We start from the raw sequence: 15,085 nt of genomic DNA, 5'->3' as shown, positions 1-15,085 counted from the left end.
CTTGGAAAAACAAATTAGCCAAGTTTAGCTTTGCTACATCGGATTTGTGTTCTATTTTCTTCCGTAAGTTTATTTACATCTTTATGGATGATTAGTGAGTGAATATATATCAAAATCGAAAAGAAAAAAAGCCAAAAAGTATTTTATGTTGTTAGGTATCAAGCCTGGCTAAACAAATTAGCCAATATTAATATTGCTACAACAGATTTGTGTTTTGTTTCCTTCAATAATTATATTTATATCTTTATAGGTGAATAGTGAGTGGGATAGATATCAAAATCGGAAAGAAAAAAAAAACAAAAACTATTTTCCGTTGCCAAGAGTCGAACCTGGAAGAACAAATTAGCCAAGATGAGTTTTGCTACAACGGATTTGTGTTTTGTTTTATTTGGTAAATTTATTTATCTCTTTATGGGTGATTAGCGAGTGAAATATATATTAAAATCGAAAAGGGAAAAAACCAAAAAAGGATTTTTCACTGCCAGGAGTCGAACTAAGAAGAACAAATTAACCAAGATTAGTTTTGCTACAGCGGATATGTGTTTTGTTTTCTTTGGTAATTTTGATTATATCTTTATTAGTAAGTGAAATAGATATTAAAATAGAAAAGAAAAAAGGCCAAAAAACATTTTCCGCTACCAGAAGTCGAACTTGGAAGAATAAATTACCCCAAGTTTAGTTTCGCTATAGCGAATTTGTGTTTTATTTTCTTCAGCAATTTTATTTATATCTTTATGGGTGATTAGTGAGTGGAAAAGATATCAAAATCGAAAAGCAAAAAAGTAAAAATCTATTTTCCCCTGTCAGAGTATATTTGAGTTCTGTTTTATTCGATAAATTTATATATGATTATGGGTGATTAGTAAGTGAAATAGATATAAAAATCGAAAAAAAAAGAAAAAAAAACACACAAAAGTATTTTCCATTGGCAAGAGTCGAACCTAGGAGAACAAGTTAGCCAAGTTTAGCTTTCCTAGAGCGGACTTGTGTTTTATTTTCTTCAATAATGTTATTTATATCTTTATGGGCGATTACTGAGTGGAATAGATATCAAAATTGAAAAGAAGAAAAACAAAGACGCATTTTCCGCTGCCAGGAGTCGAATCTGGAATATCAAATTAGCCAAGTTTTGTTTTGCTACAATGGATTTGTGTTCTATTTTCTTCAGTAAGTTTATTTATATCTTGACGGGTAATTAGTGAGTGAATGGATATCAAAATCGAAAAGAAAAAAAGCCAAAAAGTATTTACGCTGTTAGATATTGTCACAGGGTAGAGGCCAAAGTAACTTTAATTTTTGAGATTGATAGAAAAATTCAAACTCGAATCCGAAACATAAGTTAAAAACTAAATAAATAAAAGGAAATTGAAACCAGTTGGAAAATAAATTTCTTCTTATAAAAATAATTCTTAAGTCTTCAAGTAAATAATTCTCTACATCCCATAGTAAATAGATGAATAAACATTCTATTCTCATATCTAATCCGATCTCATCATGCCTACCCTTTTGAATGTCTAGTTCATAAACCTGCATAACAATAGAGGGGTGAGCTTCAACAGCTCAGTAGGTGACATAACCTTATCACAGTAAATTGACTATACTAAATTAAGTGACATGAAATCATATAGCAAAATATCAAATCATTAATAATAACAATGCATGAATATAGTGCAACCTCTTCGGCTGCCCTCGTTAATTTATATAATAAAACATGTGCACCTGCACGTCCTATGTCATGCATTTTACCTTTACAATGGTGATTCGAATACTCTATTATAGAAATTAACCCCCATACGATATCCCAAGTTCATAAACTACTTTTTCTAGTCATCTTATCTAATTCATTGATCACCAGCCCAAATCATCCACATCAACAATTTATCCTGCCTATATCCTATTCTAATATGCACATCAGGCTCGCCTGGAACCAGTTTCACAATGAATAGATTCAAGTACACAAAAGATCCTTTCCAACTACCCTCATTTCCTGAATTCCAGTCTCAACATTGAAGTTCAAACCACATCTCACATGAGTGATGCATACATAATGCCATTTCATCTTTCACATGTATCACAGTATATTCTCAAAGAATAGTATTCCAGCAATAATTCCATAACCAATAACAAGTAAACATAACTGAACCAATTAGCCAATTAATATTCAACCACGTTAATCAACCAAAAAGATCAAGAATATTATAATACTTCACGAAATTTAATAAAATCAATTTCCGTAAAGGTCTGCCGTATTTCTCCTACCTCGATTCCAAAGCTAAAACGAAGATCCACATCACTACTGGAATAATTAAGTTCCACGTACTTATTCACATTACTACCAAAGTAGCTAAGCTCCACGTACTTGAATAAGCTCCTTGATCACTCCTAATGCCATGTATTTCTTCCACTCTATTTTCTTTTCTAATCTCTCTCTCTAATATATATAAACTACACACACACACACACACACACACACACACATACATATCTCCTACGTGAGCTCCTGAGGGCATGCACTGCATGCTAGCTCATGTTGGAAAACTAAATGGAGCTTAGCTCCTATTTATAAGGATCTGAGGCGGCTACCAAAGGCTATAATTGGTGGATTTGGGTGGCAAGTGTAAGATCCCACATTGACCAACGGAGAGGGGGTGATGTGCCTTATATGTACGTGTTCCCCTCCCTTTAGCGCGAGGCCTTTTAGGAACTCACTAGCTTCAGATTCCATCGGAACTCCAATGTTAAGTGAGTTCGGGTGAGAGCAATCCTAGGATGGGTGACCCACTAGGAAGTTCTCGTCTGAGTTCTCAGAAACAAATTTGTGAGAGAATATTAAGCCCAAAGCGGACAATATCGTGCTATGGGGGAGTTAAAACTGGGATGTGACAATTTGGTATCAGAGCCACTCTGCCATTCAGTACGGATGTGTCGGTGAGGACGTCGGGTTCCCCTTAAATGAGGTGGATTGTAAGATCCCACATTGACTAACAGAGAGGGGGTGATATGCCTTATATGTACATGCTCCCTTCCATATAGCATGAGGCTTTTTGGAAACTCACTAGCTTCATATTCCATCGGAAATCCGAAGTTAAGCGAGTTCGGGCGAGAGCAATCCTAGGATGGCTGACCCACTAGGAAGTTCTCATTTGAGTTCCCAGAAACAAATCCGTGAGGCAATGGTAAGCCCAAAATAGACAATATCGTGCTACGGCGGAGTCGAGACTGGGATGTGATAGCAAGTAGCTGGAATGATAACTATGGCTTGGAAGAGATGATCATTGAATCTAAGATGTAAGGTCCAAGTAAATGTATGCAAATGGTGTCATGCAATAACAAGAACATTTGCCACCTCTATTGACAAATAATGCTTACAAGCACCTCATAGTAAATACCAAAGATGTCTATGAACTAAGTCATGACACGTACCTAATGGACATCTATTATTGAGCAGACACATTGCTATCTTTAATGATAACACTTGTAAGGCTTGTTCTCAAGGGAAGTTGGTAATTAAGCCATCACAACTAAAGGTTGATGCTGAATCCCCATCATTTCTGCAAAGAATTCAAGGGGATATTTGTGGTCCTATGCAACCATCATGTGGACCATTTCAATATTTTATGGTTTTGGTTGGTGCATCTACCAGATGGTCATATGTTTGTCTCTTGTCTACTCGGAATGTAGCTTTTGCGAGACTTCTTGCTTAGATGATTAAGTTGCGAGCACTTTTCCCAGAGATTACCTTATTACGTCTCAAACTTTTGATGATTACTTCATGACATTGGGTATTGATGTTGAACACCCTGTTGCTCATATCCATACTCAAAATTGTTTAGCAGAAGCATTGATCAAGTGGATTCAGTTAATAGCTCCACTCTGTTCATGAAAACAAAATTGCTAGTTTATGCATGGGGACATGCCATCTTACATGCTGCATCACTGGTTCGATTGAGACCTATAGCCAACCACAATACTTCTCAGTACAACTCGTGTTTAGGCATCAGCCAAACATTTCACATTTACGAGTTTTTGGTTATGCTGTTTTTGTACCTATTGCACCACCACAATGCACTAAAATGGGACTTCAACACAGACTGGGAATTTATGTGGGTTTTGATTCACCATCTATCATTAGATATTTGGAACCCTTCACAGGTGATATGTTTACAACTCATTTTGCTGATTGTCACCTTGATAAGACAATATTCCCGTCGTTAGGGGGAGAAAAGATCGTTCTAGAAAAACGACAAAAGCTGATGTGGGTTGTCCCCACATTATCTCATTTCGATCCACGTAGCACTCAATGTGAAAATGAAGTGAAAATGATCGTTCATCTTCAAAGTATTGCCAATCAAATGCTAGATGCATTTAATGATGCTATGAAAGTGGCAAAATCATATATACCAGCTGCAAATGCACCTGCAAGAATTAATATCCCTGTTAGAAAAATAATGTGGCAGCGAATGATTCATCTGGTGCACCCTGAAGCGTGGTAGACCTCTAGGTTCAAAAGATTCAGCCCCTCGAAAGAGAAAGACAATGGCACAACTGAATCCAAATGAAATCATTCAAGAAGAAAAAATGAATGACAAATCCACAATTCATGATTTTGTACTTTCAGAAAAAGAAAATGTCATTGATGAGACATATGTACCTGAAGAAACAGATGTACATGAAAGCAAAGAAATCTCCATAAATTATGCTTGTACTAATGAATTGTGGGATCAGAATGAAATAATCATCGACGACATATTTGCATTCGCAATAGCCATCGAAATCATATTAAGTGATGATATTGAGCCTCACTCTGTCGATGAATGCAAATAGAGGCAAGATTGGCTTTAGTGGAAAGATGCAATCCAGGAAAAATTAAATTTCTTAGAAAGGCGAAATGTTTTTGGACTAGTAGTCCAAACCCCGCCTGGTATAAATCCCGTGGGTTACAAATGGGTATTCATAAGAAAACGAAATGAGAAAAACGAGATTGCAAGATATAAAGCACGACTCGTTGCACAAGGCTTTTCTCAAAGACCTGGAATTGATTATGAGGAGACATACTTTCCTGTAATGGACGCAATTGCATTCTGTTACTTAATAAGTTTAGTGGTTTCAGAAAAACTTGACATGCGACTTATGGATGTCATCACCGCATTTCTATATGGAGAATTAGATACTGACATGTATATGAAAGTCCCAGAAGGGCTTCAGTTGCCTGAAACAACTAACAAACCACGAGGTATGCTCTCAATTAAATTAAGGCGATCATTGTATGGGCTGAAACAATCTGGATGAATGTGGTATAATCGTCTCAGTGAGTATTTGATTAAAGAAGAGTATATCAACAAAGTCATTTGCCCTTGTGTGTTCATTAAGAAATTCAACTCTGGATTTGCTATAGTGGCAGTATATGTCGACGATATGAACCTAGTTGGAACTCCTGAAGAACTTAATAAAACTGCTGAATATTTGAAATGAAAGACCTTGGAAAAAAAAAAATTGTCTCGGCCTGCAAATCGAGCATTGTGCTAGTGGAATTTTGGTCCACCAATCAGCTTACATTGAAAAAATCCTGAAGCGATTTGGCATGGACAAGGCTTATCCACTCAACACGCCAATGGTCGTTCATTCTCTGGACATTAAAAAGATCCATTCCGTCCAAAAGAAGATGATGAAGTGGTCATTGGTCCAAAAGTACCATATCTGAGTGCAATAGGTGCTTTATTGTATTTAGCACAATGTATTAGACCAGATATAACTTTTTCAGTCAACTTGTTAGCAAGGTATAGCTCTGCTCCAACAATTCGTCATTGGAAGGGAATCAAAGATATATTGCGATACCTTCGTGGGACAACAGACATGGGTCTTTTCTACTCAAAGAAATCCACAAATGACCAGGTCCTTGTTGGATATGCATATGCTGGTTTTCTCTCTGATCCCTATAAAGCCCGCTCACAAACTGAATATGTGTTCAAGAATGGAGATACATCAATCTCATGGCGCTTAACGAAGCAAACATTAGTTGCTACATTTTCAAATCACTCAGAAATACTTGCTTTACATGAAGCAAGTCGTGAGTGTTCTTGGTTAAGATCAATCATCCATCATATCTGGAATTTATGTGGTCTAACTCTAAAGACAGACAATCCAATTATCATCCATGAAGATTATGCAGCTTGTGTTGCCCAAATGAAGGAAGGATTCATCAAGGGCGATAAGACCAAATACATATCTCCAAAGTTTTTCGGTGCACATGAGCTTCAGAAGGCTAAAGTTAGTGAAGTTAGACAAAACCGTTCCAATGAAAGTCTAGTAGACCTGTTCACCAAGTGTCTACCAAAGTGTACATTTCAGAAGTTAGTGCAAAGTATCGGATTACGTTGACTTACCAATCAGATAAATTTGAAAAATATGGAATTAGGAGGAAATACATATCAGGGGGAGCATCTATGATACATGTATGTTGTACTCTTTTTCCTTCGATTAGGATTTTTCCCACTGGGTTTTTCCTATCAAGGTTTTAACGAGGCAACATAAGCATACTTAACACTATATCAACAATCCAGATAAAGTTGTACTCTTTTTCCTTCGCTATGGTTTTTTTCCATTGGGTTTTTTTCCAAGCAAGGTTTTAACGAGGCAACTGATGTTGATATGTGCGCATCCAAGGGGGAGTGTTGAAAACATTGGCAGTGTTGAAAATATTTGGCAGAGTAATGAATGCCCACACAGATTTTCAATACCCACACAATAATGTGGACTTTGGAGATGAAGGAGACTGTATTTTCAAAAGATGTGTGCTGGAGTTGCTCTATAAATAGAGCGCTCCGTGTACTATCAAAATACAGAGAAAAGGAAAGATAAATAACATCAGTATCTATCCGTCCCTCTTTTGTTTGTCATCCCCTTATGTTATAGTTACAATGTGATATTTTACACCTGCTTCGCTCTTGTCACTAGTAAAGGTTATCTCTTTAAGTTTTACCTATTTATAACATTTTGTCCATTTTTTCCCATTCACCACAAGAAAAATTGTAGGACCAACTTTTCTCTCCTCAGAATAAATTAAACAGGAATGTTAGCTACCTTTGCCTCTTGATATCAAATCTTCTGCACCCAAAATAGGTGTGGCCTCTTCTGCACCCAAAATAGGTATTGCATCTTTGTATCCTCAATCAATGCAAATTAAGTTTAGGACTATAAAGTTAAGAAAATTAAGTTTATAAATATGTGTTAGTCAATGATTGGGACCACAAATAGGTCACATCCATTATGAGTGCAGAATATTTGATCCCTCCCCTCTTACACTCTCTAATTTACTTTTCTCGTTCATTGTTTGCATGTTGATTCCAATATCACTTCAAACTAGACAATTGGTGTGGTTAAAATTCTTCCTCAGAGCAAGAAGCTGTTCAAATCCTTTCCTCAATAGAAAACACCTCTCCATTAATCGAATCCTAGTACAAAAAATGCTTCTTCCTCAGGCCCGAATCGTTTAATCACATGTTAGTTGCGGCCGCCGCCGAAAGCAACGACCTTTGCTTCTACAAGTCATATTTGCATGGTATCAATCTTTAAACTCTGCGTGTCTTGTCACTGTTGCCAAGGCGTTCACAATATCGGATGATTGCACGGAGTTGGTCAAGATTAACCAAGCACGTAATGGAAGCTTATCTCTTATCTTTGCTCTCGACAAATGTAGTGAGACTGAAGAGTTTTCTAGTTTTTTCCCATATGAAAACTCTCGATTTCGTGCACGATTTGTACACCCACAACACTATTTTAGACATTTTGGGGTGCGACGGGGTGCGCTATGGCTCTGCCACAAGTTGTAGTGAGGGGCGATGGGGTGCGCTATGGCTCTGCCACAAGATAAAATTTGAAAATCCTTGAAAAAAATAAGAAATAAAAAAGGTGATAATTGAATGAGCGGTGTCCGGTATGTATGACAAGGAATTAAGAGAATTTTACACATTAATTGTCTAGTTTGAAGTGATAATGAAATCTACATGGCAAACAATGAACGAAGGGAGTAAGGCTAATTTGTATGGGAAATGATTTCCAAATTTTTCTCTTCCTAACAGTCTTTTCCACCGTTAGTGTGAGTGGTTTTTCCTCTGTCTAATTTCGTCGCCACCATCCCTTCCTGTGTCGGGGACCAGTGGTAGATCTATCATTTTTACCTCTGTTTCCTCATTTCGTTTCTTTTGCTATCACATCTCAATTGAAACTAACTTCTTTCCTAGTCAACTTTGTAAGGAATAAGGGTATGTGGAAAAAAAAAAAATTACCACAGACCGTCAATGGTAATCGACAAGACCAAGGATACCTCATATTTTGCAAAACCTTGTGGGGTTTCCAATTTTCTACAACTCCAACTTCTTTGGGAATTGACAAAAATATCATCTATTGAGATCACATTCCCCAAAAAGGCACATGATCTAAATATGACTGACATTTGGAGAATTTAGTGTAAAGCTGATTCTCATTAAAATTGCTCGTATTAAATCATCTGTGTTTAGAAAGTTGGACTTTATTATTGGAGTAAACAATGATATTGTTGATAAGGTTATCACGAATATGTCGGGATATGGACGGAATGCCCGGTCTGTTAGGTTCATGAATGATATTGGAGTATTTGTCAAACCGCTTGACATCACAAGGAACTCATAATGAACATGTTGAGTCCTGAACGCAATCTAAGGAACATCATCATTTTTGATCTTCAGCTGGTCACAACCAAACTTCAAATCCTGAAGAAAACTCGGGTTCTAAAGAGTTGGTCAGAGAGATCATTAATTCGAGACATGAATTAACGGTTTTATAATCGTCACCCAATTGAATTGCTTGTAAACAATGTACAATCTTACGATTCGGTCCTTCCTCTTCATGAATGGAAGCAGAGGTTTCAACGGCGAAGTTTCAAGGAAAATAGGTGTTATACTTGGATGTAGATCAACAGTGCCACACACATCTCAATCTAGTGGCATCACAAGTAGATATTTAAGAATGGCGTTAGGAGTTTAATTTGACTAGATTCACAATTTCCAATTGTACCACATTGTCTTCTTCCTCTGCAACACATGCTAATAAGCCTTCACAACTTTTTCTTAATAACGGTTTTCACCTTTACAGCGGGAATTAATTTGTGATTCAATTTCTAAGGTTTGCCTATGGAGGTAACCACATGGATGACAGGTCATTGAAAAAATGACCACTTTTGGTCGATGCTCCACCAAAGGAATAATAATGATGTAGTCAATCCTCTGTTGGATTATATGGAAATCCATGATATCCAGTGAAATAAGATGAACTGGCATTATTTGATTGGTAATGGAAACCAGTGCAACCACTACACTTACACAGGACGTTAAAGACTTGCCTCGTGACATTGGGATTCTCGAGACGTACTCGACTGAGGTACCATGTTATTGAAGTATTTGAACAAACAAGGGTAATATGACTGATTAGTGCTTTATGTCATCGATATGACTACGGGTTTGCTGTTCTCCTATATGGCTTGCTCCTAAGTTTCCACAATTGTGGTTCCATTGGCCCTACTTGTCTCGATACGTGTATGTAGGTTGTGCCACTACCAAACGTTTCTATGGTATTCTAGTAATGTCTGCCTCCATGGAACTATAAACCGGTATCCTGGAAATGAGGTATGATAACCAAATATTGCATTGTATTTTCAATATAAAGAAATCATACTGCATGGGTACTATTTCACAACTCTCGGGTACATGACAGTCTTGTTCTGGTGGCAATTCTTCTCGATTTACTTTGTTCTTCAAACCTCATCTTCCTCAACCACTTTTAATCCAGTCTACGGTTAATTTTAAACGCATATTGTTGCGATCATTCGAGAGGGTGTGTAGAGTTCTAATGGTCACGCTGACTCGGGTGTTTACAACACCACCTCCTTCTTTGTATGCCTTTGTTGACAGTGTTGTTCTTGGTAATTCCACGAGCTTTTTTCAATTTATGGCTGAGATTGGCGCGGCCTTCTTGGCTGGATGAAGGGATGGTACTTCATTTCATCTCCGCGGTGCTACTTGGTTGGATTATTGGTGTTTACTGGGGAAATTGAATCAGATTGATCAGGAGACACTATTGTGACGGTGGTAGCAGGAATCTCAAACTTTCTTTTGTTTTGTATCTAGCTTTGGGCCCTTTTTAAGGCTGCTTTAGGTTAGCTTGGGAGGCCCCTTTTTATTTTGTTTATATTTGTATGTGGGCTTTTGATGTGTGAATTATTTAGGAATAAAGTTTTGTTTCTTTCTACGGAAGGGATTTCTAAAAAGAAAAAAAAAAAATGTATGAGAAAGACAAATGAGAGAAGGTAAAAGGAGAAGGTAGCTAGCATTCCTCTAAACAAAATAACATTTAAAATTTATAAAGTTTGTTGGAATGTAAAATTGCAAAGTAGCAAAGTTTGGTTTTCAAATTGTCACTTAGATCAGCAAACTTTACTAAAACTTACGGGGATGAATTCGAATTTTAAGGAAATTTAATGGATTTATAAATTAAATTCATGGATATGATTGTGATGGAGTTTCTATGTAAAATTTTAATTCAATTCTCTCGAATTATAAGGGGAGAAGTTAGATTTGTGAGCTCCCTCGAATTATAAGGGGAGAGGTTAGATTTGTGAGCCCTTAAAATACACTACGAGACCTATCCACTTCTCTCAAATTCCTCAATTTAAAAAAAAAAAATCAATTTCTAAGTGAATACACTTGAAATGTTATAAATTTCTTTAAAATCCTAAATGAATACGATTTCTAAGGATTTTAATAAAATATCTTAATTTTTTTTTTTTCAAACCATATATATCTTAAATTCTTATTGAATACAGAAAATTACTTAAAATTATGATTGAATACTCCTATATTTATTAAAAAACTTAAAATCGATCAAAATCTCAACTTGTGGAGCTGTTAGAAATGCTCTAACGTCGTCTTTTTTTTTACTTCTCTCACTGGCTTTGCTCCGGTGAAACTGATTATTCAATGTTCAGCTACCATTTAGCCTAATTCAACTCAACTTATATACGCAAACAGAAAGTTCAACTCAACTTATATACGCAAACAGAAAGTTCAACTCAACTTGCAGAGTTTTGGTTAATTTCCCTGTTGGTCAAATGAGGCAATCAACCCTCACGTCGCTTCTTTAATCAAACGCCAACAGCGAATTAACTTTCACAGTTATCAAGCCCTATCAAGCTACGTGCTACATATTTCTAAAGCAAGCGTTCTTCTATATTTAATTAAACTCTTTCATTTAGTATTGAATTGTCAGTGCCTTTGTGCCTCAAAGTTTGTTTTGTGAAATTTGTCATATTTATCGTGAAAAGAATTTTGTTGTTGATGATTTGGCTTGTTTGGTTTTGTTATGCAGTTTGGATCCAGGCTTTATTGAGCAAACTCCTTCTTCTTAGCATTGGTTGTTAGATGCAAATATAGCTAAGATCTCGTGACCTCGTAATATTCTTATGTAATTGTTCTTTTTCTTCTGAACCTATGTCTTGTTGTCAACCAAAAAAAGAAATTAAACTCTTTCATATAATTATAGTTAAAGCATATACCTGGCCAATGGAGAAAATATGCAATATACTACTAGTTGATTACAGTCATGTGAGGCATATTTATCGGTTTAATATATTCTATCACCTAGGATATACAACCATATATCTTTCTTTATCACATAAAAAGAAAGATAGACATTATTTGTAAAAAAACCTCCCATATAAATTTCCTATTAATGCACCTCAATCTTTGGTTTTTCAAGCATTACTTGGACTTGAAAATCAAGTTTTTAGGACGTCCTAGCATGCATGCATGCATAAAGCCTAATTTTAACAAACATTTTGTAGACGAATTAATTGGATTGAGATGTTTTCCCACCAATTAATCAATATACTGTTCCCTTTCTTCTGAACATGTAAAGCAAAGGTAAGGAAGTAAACACTATAACTTGTTACTTGTGTATACATCATCATGCTCTAATATGCATGTACAATCTCTTTGTACCGCCTTAAATTATTACGCTTTTGCTTTATTGTTGAAAAGCATGCCCAATATTAACTTGTCGTGGTCCCTTGATCTTTAATCCATAGATCTGCACAAGAGAAGCAGCAAGACACCCTTCGTAGCAAAAAAAAGTATGATAAAAAATTTCAGTTAACTAAATAAAGAACAATGTCGTACTTTTAATTTGTCATTTCACACTTTAAGTGAGTAAAATAGATTTCAGCGTGTAGAATGACAAACTGAAATTGTAAATGATGACTATCAAAGTAAAAGCTGAAAAATGCATGTTTGTACGTAATGGATTATACAATGTCAAAAATATATAGCAAAAACGTTGGGTTAGAATCTTTTGATGAAAATAAAAGGTGGTTTAGTTCTATCCGCTCAATAAATGTTCTTGGCTAAATCCTCATATTACGGTTAGGACTACTGGGGTATCTAATCCCATTTGCTTCCCTAGCTTTTGTTTCTTAGTGTCAGTATCGACCTAGCAGAGTACTTTTGCCGTTGGTATTCTTTCCGATCTCTACTCATTTCACCGCAATTTCACAATCAATATTGAAAAGAAGTGTTAGATAATTTCTTTCTTCTTTTCTTGTTGCTTGTCGATGTACAATTTTGTACTATTTAATATAAAATTCCTCAAATTCCTGTAGTATGTAGTATAAGGATTTTCTTCAGTAGAAACTGAAGATCAAGTACAATGTGAATTCAACAGGATGGTTTCCAATGATTTATGAAGGAGATTCTCATATTCTTATGATTCAATTAGACGTTACATCTAAAAACATACCTTTTGTGGTTGTATAAGATGTTTTTTGTTGGAATCTTCTTTTAGGAGCATCTTCAATACAAAAACTCAAATTTTATATCTAAACTTATTTAAGTTCAAATTAACAAAAAAAAAAAAAAAAAAAAATTTAGCTACAATACTTGGGAACAAATACCTATATTAACAGGAGTCCACAATCAAAATTTGATTTGCAATTTGGATATGTGCATCGGAGATGATTGGAACTCAAAACTCAATTATTATTTTCTTGTAGACATGATACTCTACTCAAATTTCATATTGAAACCCAAATTTGAATATCTTTTTAACCGGAAATCAAATATGAGTTTTGAGTTCTAGATCTCCATAGCATTGGAGATACTGCTACATATACATCGATCGAGATAAAAGTTTTGGAGAACGATGCATTATGTAGTGCACCAGATTCCTAGCTGAAAACATGAAATGAGGCACATGTGGTCACCAGAAACCCATGAGAGAGAGAGAGAGAGAGAGAGAGAGAGAGAGAGAGAGAGAGAGAATGGAATGGAAGTAACTAAGCGGTAAAAAGACGTTATATAAAAATATATATACTTTAAATAGTAAGACATATCAACCCTATTATAGCAAATTAATGGTACACATAAAAAGTTCTCTAAGGGCATGCATGCTGTATCCAGCTGAGGCAGATGGTTTCCTTTTTCAAAGACGTACAGTTGGGGTTTGCATGCATTAACTGTCCCAACACGGTTTTATAGATGAGAAGATGATCAAAATTTAAGACCAAACCGTACTACTATCTCCAGTCCATCTTATCCTTCACATCCATGTCTATATATAATCCCCTCTCTCAATCCCCCGCTTCACAGCCAAAGTCATCTTTTGATTAGTCACTTAATTAGCTACTCTATCCAACTATGGCTAATTATAAGATGCCTTCTTCTTCTAAGCTTCTTCTTCTTGTGCTTCTCGGTGCTTTCGTTTTCACTAGTGGTGCAAGGAAGCTCGGCAGTGAAAAGGGTTCTTTTGAGGATCAGAAAAACTTGTTTCACCGTGGTGGTGGTGGACTAGGCGGTGGAGGTGGTCTTGGAGGTGGAGGAGGTTTAGGTGGTGGTAACGGTGCTGGTTTTGGTGGTGGTGCTGGAGCTGGAGCTGGTGGTGGACTTGGTGGCGGTGGTGGTGGAGGATTTGGTGGTGGTGGTGGTGGTGGTGGTGGCGGTGGAGGAGTAGGTGCTGGATCAGGTTTTGGTGGAGGAGCTGGTGGCGGGTTCGGAGCTGGGGGTGGCCTTGGGGGTGGAGCTGGAGGAGGTGGTGGCGGAGGATTCGGAGGTGGTGGAGGAGGACTTGGGGGAGGAGCCGGCGGAGGTTTCGGTGGAGGAGCTGGTGCTGGTGGTGGGCTTGGGGGTGGATTGCCTTAAAGACGTACGTACATGATCTGCATGAATAATCTACGATTCTACATGCACTTCCAAATCAATTATATTTACCTTGAATTAATAATTTAGTACTATTGAATTGAACTCTCTCTAGCTCTATAAGTATGTGTTAGGGAGAGTCTTGTTGTTTCGTGTCAATTGTAATGTGTACCATCGTTGCTTTGGCTACGAAGTATTCTAATGGTGATGAGTTTGTTCAATTCTAGTTCGACCCTTAATTTATTGAAGACACAAAGCTGATCTTCATATGAATGTTTGCCCAATTGTGCTAATTAATGTCCATGTGTTATTATAAGAAACTTTTTTCTGCTCGTGACCTCCAGCCAATGCTAAGCGCTCTCCATCTCACTCGTATACAAATGACATTGCTGAATTTAACTACTAAATGTACCATAATTAAAACTAACTTGTCTTTATAAGTTGATTGTGACGAGTTATAACTTCTTATTGTTCGTAATAGATTGAGATAAGTTAACTGTGACGTGGTTTACATAATGGACCTATCCATAATATTTTTTGTGTACTTAGTTAGAAGATTTGTCTCGTGTTATAATTTACATGGGCAACTAATATGTCTCACTTTTATGATATATTAATTAAATAAACAATTACACAGGTTATAATTTTAATGGAATTTTGACACCAAGTAGTGATATTTTAGACACTGAAAATTTTCCAACTATCGATGTTGTCGCTCATTACTCTTATTAGTTTATAGGTAGGAAACTGATAAACATACACCCTTCAATATTTCACTCATCCCTATTTAGCTATGTCCATATTGTTTCGTTTGATTTATTCAATTTGATAAAAAATAAAAAATAAATAAAGGAATTGTTATTAGCACT

General features: G+C 36.3%; 1 protein-coding gene across 1 annotated transcript; it reads left to right on the top strand.

Annotated features, from left to right (window-relative positions):
* The first annotated feature begins 13,643 nt into the window (after positions 1 to 13,643).
* Positions 13,644 to 14,442, top strand: LOC137741300 (uncharacterized). The gene has a single exon (XM_068481023.2). It carries the CDS (start codon positions 13,719 to 13,721, stop codon positions 14,217 to 14,219), a length of 501 nt encoding a protein of 166 aa, XP_068337124.2. The 5' UTR covers positions 13,644 to 13,718; the 3' UTR covers positions 14,220 to 14,442.
* The last annotated feature ends 643 nt before the right edge of the window (positions 14,443 to 15,085 follow it).

The sequence above is a fragment of the Pyrus communis genome, chromosome 11 (assembly GCF_041283825.1).
Source record: "Pyrus communis isolate YQ-2024b chromosome 11, ASM4128382v1, whole genome shotgun sequence".
NCBI lineage: Eukaryota > Viridiplantae > Streptophyta > Magnoliopsida > Rosales > Rosaceae > Pyrus > Pyrus communis.
The sequence above is the reverse complement of the archived record's forward strand: the minus strand, read 5'-3'. Positions and strand labels throughout refer to the sequence as shown.